This window comes from Mesoplodon bidens (assembly GCF_964165515.1).
Source record: "Mesoplodon bidens genome assembly, chromosome: X".
Classification (NCBI taxonomy): Eukaryota; Metazoa; Chordata; class Mammalia; order Artiodactyla; family Ziphiidae; genus Mesoplodon; species Mesoplodon bidens.
The window spans coordinates 82842421-82860472 of NC_138163.1; the positions used below are offsets into that span (position 1 = coordinate 82842421).

Consider the following 18052-nt stretch of genomic DNA (forward strand, 5'->3'; position numbering starts at 1 on the left):
CAGTAGGCTCAGCAAATGCTCGTGAGCCCACCTTCTCCGGCCACTCTAATGGGAGACCCTTCTGCCGGCTTCAGCATCTTTCTGTCCATCCACCTGCTTGCTGCCCGCCCCTCAGAAGCCCCGGCCTCAAGGCACGCCCACCGCTAGCTCTGAGGAGCCACCCCATTGGAAACAAACAACAGGGGTGGAAGTGGATGGGCACTGGTCGACCTGGGGAGTGCGCCCCGGGCCAGGACAAGGACAAAAACAGAGGGAGAAAAGGGCTGGGAGGACGACAAGCAGAGGGGAGGCAAGAACTACAGAGAAGCAGAAAGGTAGAGAAACAAATGGGAGAAAGAAGAGGAAAGACAGAAATCTTTTTAAGGTGGAGAGAAGGTCCGAAGGGGCCCTCTCAGTCTTCATTATAAAGCCAGTAGTGTGGGAGGAAGGGGTCCTCAGCAGCCCTGGAACTGACTTGCAAAGAATACATACTAAGGCAGAGTTCAAGTTTGGCAGTAGAACCAAACAACTCAGTGGGGAAACTAGGGCCTGGGGCTCTGTAGGAGGGAATCAGATGGCAGGGCGTGGGATGGGCCTCTTTCCAGTTTTTCAATCATATCTGGCTAGGAACAAACCCCAGACAGCCCACTCTCTCTTTCCTCCCTCTTTTCAACTCCCTCCCAGTGCGCCCTCCCCGCCGCCCCCCGCCCAAAGCAGAACGTTAGCCCTTGGCTGGTCTGGGCTGGCTCCACAGTGCCCCTCTGTGGCCTGCACGAGATCTGCATTCTGGATATAAGAAGAGTTAGGCCTGAGACCGTACTCACTTCTACCTGACTATAGATGAAGTAGGTGCCGTCCACCAGTACCTCCAACTCCCCACTGCGGGGGTGTAGCTTAAACACCTTGGGGTTCATGGTGATGCGAGACCAATCGTTGAGCACTCCACCTGAAAGATCTCAGTATGAGAGAAGGGCGGTCACTCAGTACATGTCAGAACTATCTGGGCAATAAACACAAGAAATATCAAGCCGTGCACAACCCCCAGCCCCATCCCAATACAACCTGCATAGCCCAGGAGGCCAAGCTTTAAGAACAGCATCTGGAAGCAGAGAAAGCGGTCTGTTTGTAAAGTGGCAGCTAGGCCTGCCTCAGGCCCCTGGGGTCTGCCTGTCCTTCCTCCTCTCTCCTTTCCTGACCCCTCTGTCTGGATGGATATTTAACCAACACCTTCTAGCTGGAATTGGGGGGGGAGGTAAGAAGAGGGCGGGCACGCTGCCCTATTTTCTTTGTTGTTCTGGGGCCTGCACAGGCAAAATCCAGACACTGAGGGGCAGGCTAGGTCTTATTATTCCATTTCATCTCACCAGCTATAGCTCCTGAATCCCTCTCCTGTCTTATAGCTTCAGGGGTTTTCTCCTTGTCCTTAAGAGATTCCTTTCTATAGTACCTCCACACCACTCCTTTCTGGAAAGCCTCGCTGGGCCCCCAGGAAACCACTCGGCCCAAGGCACTGTCTACCTGGAGAACCTTAGGGATCAGGTGTGAGTCAGACTTCATGGCAGCCGGAGCAAGTGACCACCAGTAATAAAGCCCTGTAGGGGAGAGGGATCCTTATGAGAGTGAGGGATAGACCGCAACGCAGCCCTAGAACCAACCAAAGGGATGGAGAGGGTGTCTGGGCACTGAGGCACCCCAGCAAAGCATGTCTCTCAGTAATACCCCGTATGGGGCAGAGGGTCAGTCACTCCACCTGGGCTGGACGGTGGGGGCTGGCATGTGAGGGAGGAGGAAAAGCTTCCCTTTCCATCTTGCAGCAAGGGGGATGTTCCTTCCCACCTCAAGAGGAGGGAGTCCAGGCCTAGGGAGCCTTTTCGCCTCAAAACCATCCATTCTTAATTCAAGAAAATATGTTTTGAAAGTCCATCCTTGGCTAGTCTCAGGAGGTCTGCCTTTCTGAGGTGTAAGGAAACTGGCCTTCTGGAAAAGGTGCCCATCTTCCCTTAAGGTGATAAGCAGATGGGATAGGAGTTTGGAGGAGATGCCCTGGCTCTGACTCCTCACGGAGGACCGCTCTGCATGGTATCTTCCTACCCCTGATGACCTCACTCTTTATTTTAAATTTTAATTTATTTATTTTTGGCTGTGTTGGGTCTTTGTTGCTGCGCGCGAGCTTTCTCTAGTTGCGACGAGCGGGGGCTACTCTCTCCTGTGTTGCGGTGCGCGGGCTTCTCATTGCGGTGGCCTCTCTTGTTGCGGAGCACGGGGTCTAGGCGCACAGGCTTCAGCAGTCGTGGCGCACGGGCTTAGTTGCTCCACAGCATGTGGGAACTTCCCGGACCAGGGTTCGAACCCGTGTCCCCTGCATTGGCAGGTGGATTTTTAACCACTGAGCCACCAGGGAAGCCCTGATGCTCTCACTCTTGCTTCTGTTGGAACTAAAGATCAGCAGAGACTACTACTGGGGATTGGCCCAGAGGGGTTGGAACCAGTCTTGTTATGTGGTGGGAGCAAAATCAGTAGCTTCTGGCATAAACATTGAGGCCACCCATCGAGACACCCAAACAAATCTATTTCCTGCCTGTCTCACCCTTCCCTGGACAGATGGTGATCATGGCCCATCCAGGGCCCTGGGGCCCAAGGTACTTGGTCCCAGAAGGACTGCTTAGGTTTTGGTGCCATTCTGTTCCTACTTATATTTCTGAGGTGATTGAGTCAGGCATCCTGGTGGCTCTCCAGGATGTAGCCAAGCCCGATCATTAAGGAAGCAGGGCACAGCCAGTTCAGGACTGACTGGGCTCTTAGAAGCTGTCCCCATGCAGCAGGTTTCTGAAGCTTCATTTACTGTTTCTGTACTCACAGCCCCTCCCAGTAAGCGTCTGGCATCTTGGCTGGCTTGCTGCTTCCCGAGGCTCCTGGGGGTTCGTGCATTTTAGGCTTTGTGCACCCTGGGGACTGGACATTATTTCAAAGCGCTGTTCTTTAATGAACGTTCAGGTCTCTTTGAGGAAGAAAATGAAGCTAATCATTCAGTGGAGTATACACACGCATCTCTGAAGTGGCATAGTGCGGTGGAGAGAGTCAGACAGATGTGGTTTTGAATCCCAGCTCCTACACTTAACAGAAATCTTGGGCCAGTTAATTAACCTCTCTGAGCTTCAATTTCTGTCTCTGTAAAAAGGAGCTAATGCCTACCTTTGGCGTGAGGATCAAATCAAATCAAAGACAAAGAAAGTGTGTTGAAAACTCTGAAGTACCATACAGATATAAGGCAGTAGATTTAGTATGGTGTTGTCCAATTTGTCTGGCACTCTGTTTCCCCACCTTTTAAGTGCAGGGATTACACTGAATTAGGGTTGCTAACCTCCTGAAATCCATCCCCCTTTTTTATAGACACTAGCATCTCATACTCCCTGGAGAGTCTAACACGCCCCCCACTTCCCTGAGAGAAATGCCTCCTCTACCCATTTTCTGTGTAGACCCATCAGACAAGAAGATTCGATTTTATGTCGTTCTACTTTCTCTAATTTGTATTGTGAAAATGGTGATAAAACTACACATATCCCCAAGGGTGACTCTGATTCAGCCTCCACCTCCCAAGAATCCCTGGTTTAGACAATGTCTCAAGTCCCTTTCAGCTTCCTCATCAGCGATTCTAAATGCAATTTATAGTAACCTTAGGGCAAGCAATGACTCAGGACAGCCAGCAGAGGGCAAAATGGAGTAGAGAATGGCTCCTAATGTCAAGGGTACCTCAGGGGCCTGGGAGGAACAAGGCTGGGTGACTATTTGAAGGCTGGGGGTAAGGGGAGGAGAAACTCTCCTTAGGGAGAGAGCCTACTTTGACTCTTACCATTCTTGACTTGGATTGCTGACCCTTGGCCCTGTAGATGCACCACGGCTGGCTGGGAGGATGAGAAGGACAGAGAGAGTAGTCACTGTGAGAAATGGATACTTGTTCAGCCACCAGTTGCCAGGATTCCACCTCTGGTTTCTAGTCTTCATTTGTATCCCAATTCTGATTCCTCTCCCCTTCCTTGGGATGCGAGTACCACACTTCTACTGGAGGGTAATATGATTTTGTAGCTCTGCCACGTCATAGCTGGGTGACCTCAGCCAAATGTAATGCCTCTGAGCCTCATTTCGCTAACTGTGAAACGGGGATCTTGAGAATCTCTGTCTGACCTCTCTCACAGGGATGTCTGAAGATCAACTGAGGTGACGAATATAAAATGCCCTGCAAGCCATCCAGCACCGTGCAGCTGTGTAGATTGATTGCCGTGACCAAACAGCTGTAGTGAGGCGAGGCTGAGATGAGACAAGGCTCAGCGGCGGAACCTGCCAGTAGAGACGGATCAGGAAGCTCAGAGACTAGGGAGGAGCCCTTCAGGCCATGGAGGCAGAAGTCTAGGCTGGGCTTGACCCAGAGCTGGTTGGCTGACTTTCAAGGACATACTCTTAAACTTCTAAGCTGCTGATGTCAGGTGGTCTGAGGGCCGACAAGGTGTCTGGGGTGGCCGGGGAGGCGGAGGTCTAGGTGAATAGGCCTGACTGGCAGCTGACTATTGGGTGTGGCTATGGTGACCCTTTGTCTCCTGGGGAATGGGGAAAAATGGCCATGAGGAGACTCAGTTCCCTTGCTAAAGGCAGGCCCTGGGGCAAAGCTTTTCTATTCATAGAGATGGGAGGAGGCTGTGAATGAAGAACCTCAGAACCTCCAGGGTCTCCTCACAAGATAAAGCCTCAGCAAATTTAATAGGGAGCAAACTCAAGGGTGGCTCTAGCCTGTGGTCTTCCCTCCTCTCCAGCAAGAGAGCAATTCCCAGCCAACCTGGTTTTCTCGAGTTCCAGCTTTATCAGCAGCACCTGCAAAATAGGACAGGCCAGTCAGAGGGCGTGCTCTTTCTACTTCCTTTACTCCTCACCTAGGCAGCCAGTGGCACTGGGCTTTTGCTCCCTGTAGTGAAGCCCTGTCTGAGTGTTATTTTCCAGGGCTCAGAAATGGAGGGAGAGTCAGGGTGTGATGCAGGGCACTGGGATAGGAGAGGACACCCCTTCCTTCTCTTACTTGCTCCCGACCTGCATCTTCAGTGGGCCTAGCACCCAGCAGGGATACTGGCCTCTCACCAACGCTGGTCTAAGGGAAGTGCCACCGAGCACCTATGGAGACAAAGGAGAGTGTTTTCCTGCCGCCACGTGACCCTGAGACGACGGTGCTTGCTTCTTTAACCTTTTGCTCCCTTTCTATTAATTTTCTTCATAGAGCGCATTGCCATTTGTAAATATCTTGCTTCTTTAATTGTCTCTCTCCTCCTGTAGGACATAAATTCCACGAGAACAGGGACCACTTATCAATATATCTCTTGCACATAGAAAGTGCTCAATTAATATTTGTGGAAAGATTGGATGAAAAAAACCCCCCTAACTGCATCTCTTGGGGCCACGGTGACACTGATTAGCCCTGTTTGAACTATGAGTCAAAGAATCTGAGTCTTGTGGCAGTAAAGACCCAGAGAAATCAGCCGTAAAGACTCCATTTCTGTAAAGCCCCAAGATACAAGAGGGGAACAGGAGAAGGAAATAACAACTGACCTAAGCCCAGATAGTCTGACTCCTGTCAACTTCAATTAGGCAGGTTTGGATCTGGATCTATATCTTTTGGATGCCCTTCTGGGCCCAAAGGGAAAGATGCAAAGAGATTAAATGCTCTTCAATTGGGCAATGTGGTGGTGCAAAAAGCACTTGGTTCCTCAACAAGTTGGTCTTGGTGCCTGTGTCTGCTTCTTCCACAGCCTGAGTGATTCATAAGTTGCCAACTCCTTGACCGTCAGTGACTACTTGTCTACCTCTGTGGGAAAGACATTTCAGAGTTCAAGGGATGAGACTGCTCTAGGGCTTGTCATTCTGTCCAGTCCCCAGCATTCCTCCTCATAGCCTATTTCTAATGAAACATCAGTATGTGAAGCTGAACGCTGAGAATCAGAGCAGACCAAATCCATCCCCTGTGGGGACTCCGGTGAACCCTTAGGGCCTCTGTCTCTGGCTCATGAGTTTACAGGGAGGCCTAGAGTCAGGGAGGGCTTATGATGGAAGGCTTGAGACAGGTCAAGAACAGGTGTCTCTTCCTTGACAAGCTGGTATAAGTAAGAAGTTAGAGCAGGGTTTGCTCAATTCCTAGCTCTCTACTGAACTAGGAGACCTGCATTTCTTACTGCACACCACTGCACATCTTGGGATCACCCACTCTTGCTCTATTGGAGAACTTTGTGTGTGTGTGCGTGTGTGTGTGTGTGTGTGTGTGTTACACGGGCCTCTCACTGTTGTGGCCTCTCCCGTTGTGGAGCTCCGGATGCGCAGGCTCAGCGGCCATGGCTCACGGGCCCAGCCGCCCCGCGGCATGTGGGATCTTCCCGGACCGGGGCATGAACCTGTGTCTCCTGCATCGGCAGGCGGACTCTCAACCACTGCGCCACCAGGGAAGCCCTATTAGAGAACTTTTAAGGAGCCTAGGAGGGTGGAGAGACGGAAGAACTCACCAGAAGGTCCCTGGAGACCAGGGGGTCCTTGAGGACCAGGAGGACCTGGAGGGCCAGGTGGTCCCATAACAGTTGTTCCTGGAATTCCAGGAATCCCTGGAATCCCTGGGGGTCCTTGGGGTCCTGGAGGTCCTGGAGGTCCTGGGGGGCCATTGGGCCCAGGAGGTCCTGCCTTCTTTCCTGAAAGACAAGATTAGGTATTACATTTGTGGTTATTGACTGAGAATGCACTGTCAGGAGTTCCTCAGCCTTCTAATGACACAAAGTCGGCCCTCTGGGAGTTCCTGCTCTTAAAGAGGTGGATGCTTTTATCATACGTGATACACACACACACACACACACACACACACACACACACACACCCTACCCTGCTTCATGAATAATCATTTACAGGTTGGGTTTGAAGATATAATGGCCCTCAAGGAGCTCAGTCCTTGTGGGGAAACAGACACAATCACACGATAGTAGAAGTGCTGCATTAGTGGTAGGGACAAAATGCTGGAGAGGTCAGGGAAGGCTTCAAAAAGGAGGTTACAGTTCAGCTAAGTCCAAAGGATCAGAATTGCCAAGTGGCTAGACCTATGGGTCACTTTTTAGAATTGAGAACTGGGCTATTGGTGAAGAGTGTGGCTTTCACGTTTACTGTCCAGGCCTGGCCTTAGGAAGAATATCGGCTCCAGGAAGGTTTCCTATAGGAGTCGAGATGTACAGGGACTTGGGCTTGGGATGGAGGTGGGAATGTGGGATTGGAAGGAGTCTGGGAGATGAGAGGTGGGGGAAGGGAGGGCGAGGGAGGGAAGGAGGGTAGAGAGAGAGAGAGAGAGAGAGGGAGAGAGAGGGCTCAAGCACCATAAGGAAAGAAGGGGCAGTGGAGAGCACAGAGAGCTGAGCTGAGGAGGAAGCAGCAGGCAGGCTTTTGCTTTCTCGGCTGACCCCTCTAAACCCTATTTTTAAAGATCTCTGGGAAAGGAAATTCTTCATACTCCCTTGGTAACATGTTCCAATGTTTATTACCCCCTCACTGTTAGGAAGTTCTTCTGTATATTGAACTGAAATTCCTCCTGTGGCAGTTTAAGCTCTTATTCTATTGTTTGTATAGATAGAGAAGAGTAGCTACCATCATGCACACAATAACCCTCATGTGCTCAAAGACATTAAGTCACCTATCGACCTCTATTTTTTTTTTTTTTTTTTTTTTTTTTTTTTTTTTTTTTTGCTGTATGCGGGCCTCTCACTGCTGTGGCCTCTCCCGTTGCGGAGCACAGGCTCCGGACACACAGGCTCCGCGGCCATGGCTCGCGGGCCCAGCCGCTCCACGGCATGTGGGATCTTCCGGGATAGGGGCACGAACCCGTGTCCCCTGCATTGGCAGGCGGACTCTCAACCACTGCGCCACCAGGGAAGCCCTCGACCTCTATTTTTATAGGCTAAATAATCTGGCTTCCCAAAGTCTTTTCTCAGAGGCCCTATTCTTGAATGTATTATTAATCACGCCACCAGATCCTCCCCGTTTCCTCCTCGCTATCCTTTCAGAGCAGTCTCAGCCTTCTTATTCCATATTCCAGTCCTTCCCACATCCCCGCCAAAATGTAGCTACGTTAAGAGTCATAACTGTGGTTTTGAACCAAAACCTCCAGTTCCTCCTGTTTAACCTCCTCTGCTCTGTGCAGTCCAATTCACGCACTGCAGGTGGTCACAGGTGGGTGACTGCTTCCTCCCTTCCCCGCTTTTTCACAATCTTGTGGAAGTCTCAGGCATGGGAGCCTTTCCCCAGACTCCATCATGGTGTCTTCACCTGTGATACTTTCTTCCTTTTTAAATATAACCCTGTCAAGTCTCATTTAAATACCTCCTTCCTGACTCTGCCTTCTGGCTCCCTGGGCTCTCAGGGAGGAGAATCCTGTTCTGATTTATCAGGTCCTCTTTTAAGAAGAATGCCGCATGCTCAAGAAACCCAATCCCCATGGCAATGCCATTCAAGTCACTTGTCCATGTCTAACCACATCTGCATTTGCAATGAAACAACAGGGTCATTGCGGGGCCCCTTCCCCAGGGAGGAAAGTAAGGAAGGTGCATAGAGCTTCTCTCTCACGGAGAGACAGGAGTCTTAGCGTTTTCCCTGCACTTAGCAGCAAAAGATTGAATCTGCCCAGTTTCGAGATCTAGCAAATTTTAAGATGCCGAACAGGAAAGCCATCTCCCTTCAGATTTGGGCAGCTTCCAAGTCAGGCTTATTCAGCGCCCAAGTTTCAATTCCGGCTAGTGTAGTGGAAAAAACAAGGAATCTGTAGTCAGGAGATAAGGCTGTAAGCCTCAGCTCTGCCACGGACGTATACTTCGGGTAAATCCCTTCCTCTCCCTGAGCCTTAGTTTCTCCATCGGTAAAACGAGGCGCTTGGCCTCAATGATTTCTCTAAGTTTCCTCCCAAGACGGAGGTTCCATAAGAAGGACTGACTTACCCCTGGCAGTCAGGAAACTTCTCTAGCCTGGTTATAAAGTCTGCTTCTCTCTCACTCTTCTCTGAGTGGCACAGACACAGGGGATGGTGCATAGTAGGCTGTCCTCTGTCCCAGAATGTCCAGGCCTAACAGTGATTTTTGAGCTAGAGGGGCTTCTGTGGGTAGTGTGAACTTTAGTGTCAAGACTGTGAGTCTCCTGTGATTGTGAATGTAATTTTGGAAGAATTAGAGCCAGAAACTCCTGCAGTGAAAGTGAATAATGGTCGCAGTGTAAACAGAGAATGTTCACTTATGAAAATGCTAGAAGGCATCTGGGAACAAGCTCCTGCTAGGATCTAGTTCTGCAGCTGGTCCTCTTTGCTCCTCTGCAACCAGGTTTAGGTAACTGTGCTTCTCATCCCTGCATCCTTACAGAAAGTTGGCCCCTGGACCAAGAAGATGACTTTAGAGGACTGCATTCCTTCTCTGGATTTCCTTACTTTAACAGAGCACCTCACGATACAAAAGCCCAGAGACTTTTGTACTTATCAAGTTACCCTGTGTAGTCGTAGATGCAAGAATACACACGTTCTTTTAGTGAAGCTCAAATTATTGAAAGAATGAACTAAAAGCAAGAGAGGGGGAGAGAGAGAAAGAAAGAGAGAGAGAGAGAGAGAGAGAGAGTTATGGGAGGGGGAAAATTCCATTAAGGGATGGAAATTAAATGAACAACTCAATTACCTCTTCAGGCATGTGTCTATTCACTGTGTCCAAGGAAATCAGTATTAAATGGCTTCTAAATCACTTTCAGCCAAGGCAAATGTTTAAAGCCTATGTGCATTCTCTTCCCAATAGTGGCCCACATACAAGGTAGCAGTGCTGGGCAGTGATCCAAGTCACTGCCAGAGGCATTGGGATTTCTTGAGTTTGTAATTTCAGAGCTTCTCGCCTAGACAACTGCCTTCCATTACCACCAGCAAGTGTGTTCTCTCAGTGCTCACCCCTTGGATGACACTTCGAATGGGTGCTGCTCCCCACCACACACATGCCCTATATTTGGGTAAATCACTAGCCTACTTGCTGTTCCCCCAGACATGACATGTTCTTTCATGGCTCTGAGAGATTTCAGTATGTAGTTTTCTTTGCTGGAATATTCTTCCCCTTCTTTTTTCCTCATCCTTCAAAGTCTAGGTTAGATAATGTTTTATCTGAGATGTGGGACCAAGCATGGGAAGCTCATGCTTCTATGATTGCACTTTTTAAAATACTGTACTTCAATTATTTGTGTGTGCTTCCGTGACTCCAACTATACCGGGAGATTTTGGAGGGCAGGAACCATTTTTCTTCATCTCTGTATCTCTCTTCTTGATCATTACAAGATGCTTATTCACTATCTAGTGAATGAGTGAGTGGAAAAAAAACTTAGTAGCTGTCATTAGACAGTGCTCTCAAGTCTACCTATTAAGAAAGAAAGGAAGGGGACTTCCCTGGTGGTGCAGTGGTTAAGAATCCACCTGCCAATGGAAGGGACACAGGTTCGATCCCTGGTCCGGGAAGATCCCACATGCCACGGAGCAACTAAGCCAGTGCACCACAACTACTGAGCCCGCATGCCACAACTACTGAAGCCCGTGTGTCACAACTACTGAAGCCCACATGCCTAGAGCTCATGCTCTGCAACAAGAGAAGCCACCACAATAAGAGGTACACGCACTGCAACGAAGAATAGCCCCTGCTCGCTGCAATTAGAGAAAGCCCGCGTGTAGCAATGAAGACCCAATGCAGCCAGAAATAAATAAATAAATAAATATATTTATTTAAAAAAAGAAAGAAAGAAAGGAAGTCATCCCTGGGCTTGTGCTAGGAGCAGAGGGTGTCCTTGTCCAGGCCAGGGGAGTTTTCTAGGTTTGTTAAAATTTCTGTCTTAAAGGGATGTGATAAGAATGGAAAACTACACACTTGAAAGTCAAATTTGGGCTTCCCTGGTGGCGCAGTGTTTAAGAATCCGCCCGCCAATGCAGGGGACAGGGGTTCGAACCCTGGTCCGGGAAGTTCCCACATGCCGCGGAGCAACTAAGCCCCGTGCGCCACAACTACTGAGCCTGCGCTCTAGATCCCGCAAGCCACAGCTACTGAAGTCCGCGTGCCTTGTGCCCATGCTCCGCAACAAGAGAAGCCACCGCAATGAGAAACCCGTGCACCGCAACGAAGAGTAGCCCCCGCTCGCTGCAACTAGAGAAAGCCTGTGCACAGCAACGAAGACCCAACGCAGCCAAAAACAAACAAACAAACAAACAAATAAATTTATATATAAAAAAAGAAAGTCACATTTACTTTCTTAAAAGACAGAATAGCTTGGTGAATGTCCAGGCTCCACAAAGAAGGGTTTCCTCACTGACTCCAGTTCTCTGGCTGTTTCCCAATTTTGCTCAGCTCAGGTCCTTAGGGGCCAGGCCATTCTTCAGCTTCTTTACAACAGGGACACAGGTTTCCCATGTGGGCCATGGCATCTCAAGCCACCAGAGTACCCTAGTACTCAGAGAAGTGGCAGGAGGCGCTGAAGCCAGTCTTTCGGGCCTAGTCTGGGGTTGATAATCTACTCTGTAAAGCTCCAGAAATGTTAACAGACAGAATCATTTTGCTTAGAGCATTTTAATGAAAACTCATGAATTTCACTCTATTTTCCTCCCAGTTCAGAACAAAGAAAAAAATAGGTACTTAAAACTCGTTTCGTGATTGGTTCTTTTAGTCCTAAGGAGTGGACCACATTGCCTGGTCCTGTCTTTTGGAACCTGTTCTGTGTTTGGGTTCTCCTGTTCAGGCAGGCAAGCACTTGTACAAACTCATGGGCCATTCCCATTGCAAGTACACTGGAGACTTACAGACCCAACAATGGCACAATGGATCCACTCAACTAGGAGATTCTTGGAAAAGACTAAATGATCAGGGTACTACTACAGCTGAGTTTTTCCATCACAGAGAAAATGATATTGAAACCCCAGAGCAAGAAATACCTTCCCTGACTATCTGAGAAATAGGAGAGGGATAGCTTTTAGGCCAAAAAATAGGGTACTGACATCTCTCAAGAGGTAGTATACCTAGTCCCTACAAGCAGTCTCAGGACTTCATTCATACCTGGACACTGATTTGATAAAGGAGGAGAAAAAAAGGAGAAAGGAGAAGGGCAGGGGAAAGAGTAAGGAAGAATGAAGGAAACATATGTAAAATGACTTGTATGGAAGAGGTAGCAAGAAAGAAAAGCAAAAACAACTTTCGCATGTTGCTAGGAAGCAATTCTATCTTTCATGGATCATCACTGAAAAATGATATATATTTCTTATTCCTGGAAGCTACAATACCCAAGAAGATCACACGTGATTGAGTAAAATAATGGACAACTAGCGCTGAACGAATATAAAAATCCTTCTCCCTTGATTTTTTCTTCTAATTTTAGAAAAGACGACAGCAATTTTACAAAATCAGGAGCTTGACTTACCCTTTTTCTTGTTTTTAACTGGACCTGTTAAAAAGAGAAAATGGAAAACTAAGTCACTGGAAATTAACATAAAGTGTTTATTCTTCAAGACAGTAACAGGAGGAATCCCCAAGACACTGCAAATTTGAGGGAGCCCCAGGCCAAGGGTCAGGTTATTGGCAAGATATCGCCCAACTATCAAACCTCCCCAATCTGTCTCTGACTGTCGTAACAATAAAGTTACGAGGAAGATTCTTCCCTAGGAAGAAAAATCTTTCAGGCTTAGTCTTTGGAGTGAGGGAATGGGTACTTCGCCATAAAGATGAAATGCCCAGAAATGCAGAACTCAACAACCTTAGGACGGCATTCCATTAATTATGCAAGTCCTGAGATTGAAGAGTCACGCATTCAGGTCAGGAACTGATGTGAAGTCTCATGTGTTGAAGCTGGAAGGAGAAAAGGGTCATTTTCATGGAAGGAGCTATTCAAATAGTTAGTTATGAAAACGGTGCAACCATAAAACATTCATCTGGGGGCCACATGCACTCCTACTGTAATTTAACATAAGTTAACAGACGCTTTAAAAGAAGTGTCAACAGTTTCATCGACAATGAAATCACAAGCATTTTCTGGGGAACTACTTCTAAAGAAAACATTTCTAATCAATTGAGGGCACTCAGAAAACCCAAGGCTTTTCTCATATAGTAAGGTAACAATCACTCCTCAGACATACGCAGTTTAGGTGTCTCCCAGACATGCAGGCATGTTTTTCCCTACTGTGGACTCAATTCACTTCATTCTGTAGGTGGATTTGATTTTCTTTCAGTGCACATATTTAAAAATCGGTTCCAAATTCCCATGAAGACCCTACTGGGCAACAATTAAACCCGTCAGTGCCCTCAGGAGCTCACAAAAAGACCAGCATTTGTATACTGTTTTATAGACTAAAAAATCTATTTCCATCTATCATCTCATTTTATTCTTGCAACAAGCTTGGAAAGGTGTTTACCTATAAGAGCAGGCTCTATCAAAGATTCTGTCTGAGCAGACTTCAATCAGAAGTCAGTAAAGTCTCTAACTTGGAGGGCTGCCAGCGTGGCCATCAGAGCTTGCACAGGTCCCTCGAAAACCAATGTCTGTGTAGACTTCCCTGGCAAAGTAATTTCACGTGCAACAGTAGGTATTATTATGCGCAGGGGATGTTTATGGTTGGGTTAAGCAACCTGCTGCACTTAAGGTCATGATCCTCCATTCTTTTATCCTCATTTTTTTCTCTCTTTCTCTCCTCCCAGTTCTTGGTCTTCTTTCTTTACTGCCTATCTTGTATGTTTTTAACAACATTGAGAGCTCCTGAGAATGTACACAGAGGTTCTGGCAAGGAAGCACAGCTACACAGATACTATTGACTAAGAGGCAGCCTGAGAAGGGCCACCTCCTTGAACCAGAAAGCTGTCTGGGGAAGGATTTACACAGAAAAGCCTACAACCCCATTAACCAGCTACCAGCCAACCAGTCAGCCACCTCAGCCTGGGAAAGCAGTGAGATGACAGCCATTGCAGCGACTGGCCTCACAGACAGATTGTGTTAGCCCTGGCCAAGTTGCTGACCATTTCAGCTGGTTAAAGGGTAAGTACTATTACATCAGACTTCAAAGCAGGCTTTGAGGAAATCAGACGATCACCATGTACCTAGTCCTTATTGAGCACATCTAGGGAAGGCACAGTAAATAATGAAACACAACTCTATCCTCAGAGAACTTACAGTTGAATAGGAAAGTACTAAAGGGGGGAGACTTAAGGAATTATACTGGCTAGCTGAGGAAAAATAAATTCCTGGAGGAAGTCTGACCTATATCTACAAGGGAAAAGAGGGAAAGGGAAGTTAAAAATTTTTCGTTAACCTTTATGAGATGGATGGACCTAGAGTCTGTCATACAGAGTGAAGTAAGTCAGAAAGAGGAAAACAAATACCATATGCTAACACATATATATGGAGTCTAAACAAAAAATGGTTCTGATGAACGTAGGGGAGGACAGGAATAAAGACGCAGACGTAGAGAATGGACTTGAGGACACGGGGAGGGGAAAGGGTAAGCTGGGATGAAGTGAGAGAGTGGCATGGACATATATACACTACCAAATGTCAAACAGATAGCTAGTAGGAGCAGCCACATAGCACAGGGAGATCAGCTCGGTGATTTGTGACCACTTACGAGGGGTGGGATAGGGAGGATGGGAGGGAGACGCAGAGGTAGGGGATATGGGGATATATGTATACGTATAGCTGACTTACTTTGTTATACAGCAGAAACTAACACATCATTGTAAAGCAATTATACTCCAATAAAGATGTTAAAAAAAATTTGTTAACTTTTATTATTTTTATACCAGAAATACCTACTCATTATACATACTTAAATGCATGCACACCTACATACATAGAAAAGGGAAGCAAAAAGGAAAAAAATAGCTTAAAAAAACTACTTACAAATAACCACTATTAACATTTTCTGCATATCTAGAAATTTCCTATGCATATAAATACGTATTTTTACAAAATGGGATCAAATAAAAATGTTGTTTGATAACTTTCTTCTATGTCAATAGCTACATTTTTACATTATCATTTTAAATTTGGATACAACAGCATTATATAGGTAGCTCTTTATATTTTTCTAGTTCTTTCATGATTTCATTTTTCATATTTAAATCTTTAATTAATCTGGTATAGATTTGGCATACAGTGGGAGGCAAGGAGCTAACTAAATTTTTTATCTTTATTTTCCAAAATGGCCATGCCATGAAGAGTGTTGAGAATAACAGGGGCTCAAAGCCCTGTCTTCCACTTCTTCTTGTGTCACAGAAGGGCTCCCAGAGAGCTTCCATCTATTCAGTGGACATTTGGCATATCCCTCAGAAAAAAATGAGGATGAAAAAATATGGACAAGATTATCCTTAGATTGTATCGCACTTCTCATAGGTGCTAGTGAGTACATCATCTCAGCAGTATAGGAGTTCTAGCTCCCGGGTATTTTCTCTCTAGAAGATGGAAAACCACCATGGCCAATAAATAATTCTTATGAGTTTCAACATGGTCCTCTAAGCTCTGGTTCTATATCCGCCATTCTCATTTCTTTTGTTTGAGGCCATTGTGGTTTCCCGTCTTCTAGAAAGAAAATACCAGGGAGCTAGAACTATCCCATATTAGATATGAACATCTTGACCAGAGCAAAAGCAGTAACCTCTGCTGAGTTCTATACCTTTTTAGATATATTGATTTATTTTCTCTATATGCTCCAGAACCTTTTTCACACCTACTCAGAGCACTACCACTGTCACATGTCTGTTTCCGTGGTAACAGGCTACATTTCTCTATCATTCTAATACCCTCTATTTGTAAACATCATGCTTTCTGCAGGCAAACCCCACAAATACATCAGAGTGGGACAGACAGCTGTGCAGTCCCTGGGACTGCTTTTATAGTAGTAAATTTGAGATCTGACAGGTTTTGATCAATGTGGCCAGGCTGTTTGCTATCTGATATTAAGAAAAGGTGTCTTGTAATAACATCAGGGCCATGGGAGCCAGCAGCAGTCCTAGCCTGAGTCTGGTCCTGACTCAATCACAAACTGACAATAAGGCAAGTGGGCCATTTTTTTCTGATTCTTCATCTTCTAAATGAGGAATACTTTGTACACTTTGTCTCTATTCAAGCCTAGGGTTCTGATGAAGATAAATGACACCATAACTAAAGCTAACATTTATTGAATATATGTGAGCCATGCACTTTGCTAGATGCTTTACATATCTCATTTGGGTCTTATAACAATCCAGCAAAGTAGTTATTATTATGCTTATTTTATAGATGAAGAGATGGATTAAATTAATTGCACAAAGCCACACAGCCTGTACATATTTTCAGGTAAGTTGAAACTTCAGAAAGATTCATGTTTTTCTAGATGTGTTTTGAAAATTAAAAAATAAATGTATATACTTCCAATTTCTGGCTTCATGTGTCAAGCACTTGAAAGCCATCACCCCCATACTCACAATAAGAAAAAAGCTGAGCAAACTTAAAATCACTTCTTAGATCCATCAGAGAATTAAGGTCACAAGGCAAACTGCTGTTCTGTAAGATGGAGAGACAGACCAGTGGATATGGAGACTCATAGCAGACTAGGAAGAGAAGCCTTCAGCTGAAGCCAGTATCAGTAAGAAGACTTTAAAACTGTAATTGACAAATTGCTAGATGCTCAGTGTGGACTAGCTCAAGGGCTAAAAGTCCCCAGTGGGCCCAGCCTTACGGGGTTCTCCACACTTTCATGCATTTTACCTTCAAGAGTGCTACCAGGTTCTCATAGTGAAGACTGGAGAAAAATTCTCTTGTCCTTCTAGCAAGGGGAGAGGAAAAGCAGCCATTTTGAAATATATCCAGACCTCTCTATTCTCTTTAACAAGGCTTGCCCTCAAGGAAAACTTTTTTTTTTTTTTTTTTTTTTGTGGCACGCAGGCCTCTCACTGCTGTGGCTTCTCCCGCTGCGGAGCACAGGCTCCAGACGCGCAGGCTCAGCGGCCATGGCCCACGGGCCCAGCCACTCCCGGCATGCGGGATCCTCCCGGACCGGGGAACGAACCCATGCCCCCGGCATCGACAGGCAGACTCCCAACCACTGTGCCACCAGGGAAGCCCCAAGGAAAACTTTTATCAGAACCTAACTGACTGGGGTTTTACCAGAGCTGAACTGACCTGGGGGATAGGAAAGACCCAACTCAGGCACACTAAAAGATTGAGACCTAATCATAAGACTAATGAATGCTTCTATTCTATCCACACTTTATCACCACATTAACAGCACTCCTGTATAACAGGGGATTACAGCTAAAAACACTGCCAGAGCTTTATTTACAATAGCCAGGACATGGAAGCAACCTAAGTGTCCATCAACAGATGAATGGATAAAGAAGATGTGGCACATATATACAATGGAATATTACTCAGCCATAAAAAGAAATGAAATTGAGTTATTTGTAGTGAGGTGGATGGACCTAGAATCTGTCATACAGAGTGAAGTAAGTCAGAAAGAGAAAAACAAATACCGTATGTTAACACATATATATGGAATCTAAAAAAAAAAAAAAGGTTCTGAAGAACCTAGGGGCAGGACAGGAGTAAAAATGCAAATGTAGAGAATGGACTTGAGGACACGGGGAAGGTGAAGGGTAAGTTGGGACGAAGTGAGAGAGTAGCACTGACGTATATACACTACCAAATGTAAAATAGATAGCTAGTGGGAAGCAGCCGCATAGCACAGGGAGATTAGCTCGGTGATTTGTGACCACCTAGAGGGGTGGGATAGGGAGGATGGGAGGGAGACACAAGAGGGAGGAGATATGGGGATATATGTATATATATAGCTGATTCACTTTGTTATAAAGCAGAAATTAATACACCATTATAAAGCAATTATACTCCATTAAAGATGTTAAACAAACAAAAACAAACAAACAACAAAAACACTGCAAGTCTCAGACCCTACTTAAGAAGTTTCTAGGGACATCCAAAGACCACATGAAGAGACTAAGACAAGAACTATGGAGACAATTTTAGCCTCTGACACCACAGTTAC

General features: G+C 46.3%; 1 protein-coding gene across 2 annotated transcripts in view; it reads right to left on the reverse strand.

Moving 5' to 3' along the window:
• The window catches only part of EDA (ectodysplasin A), a 416854-nt gene that overhangs the window by 1523 nt on the left and 397279 nt on the right, over positions 1-18052 (reverse strand). The window contains exons 3-7 of one of the 2 annotated variants that reach the window (XM_081221926.1): positions 12448-12471; positions 6513-6692; positions 4808-4842; positions 3830-3881; positions 804-925 (exon numbers count right to left, since the gene is read on the reverse strand). In XM_081221926.1, coding sequence (XP_081078052.1) covers positions 804-925; positions 3830-3881; positions 4808-4842; positions 6513-6692; positions 12448-12471 — 413 coding nt within the window. Of the gene's footprint in view, positions 1-803; positions 935-3829; positions 3882-4807; positions 4843-6512; positions 6693-12447; positions 12472-18052 lie in introns of both variants that reach the window. The other variant, XM_081221925.1, reaches the window with a different exon arrangement.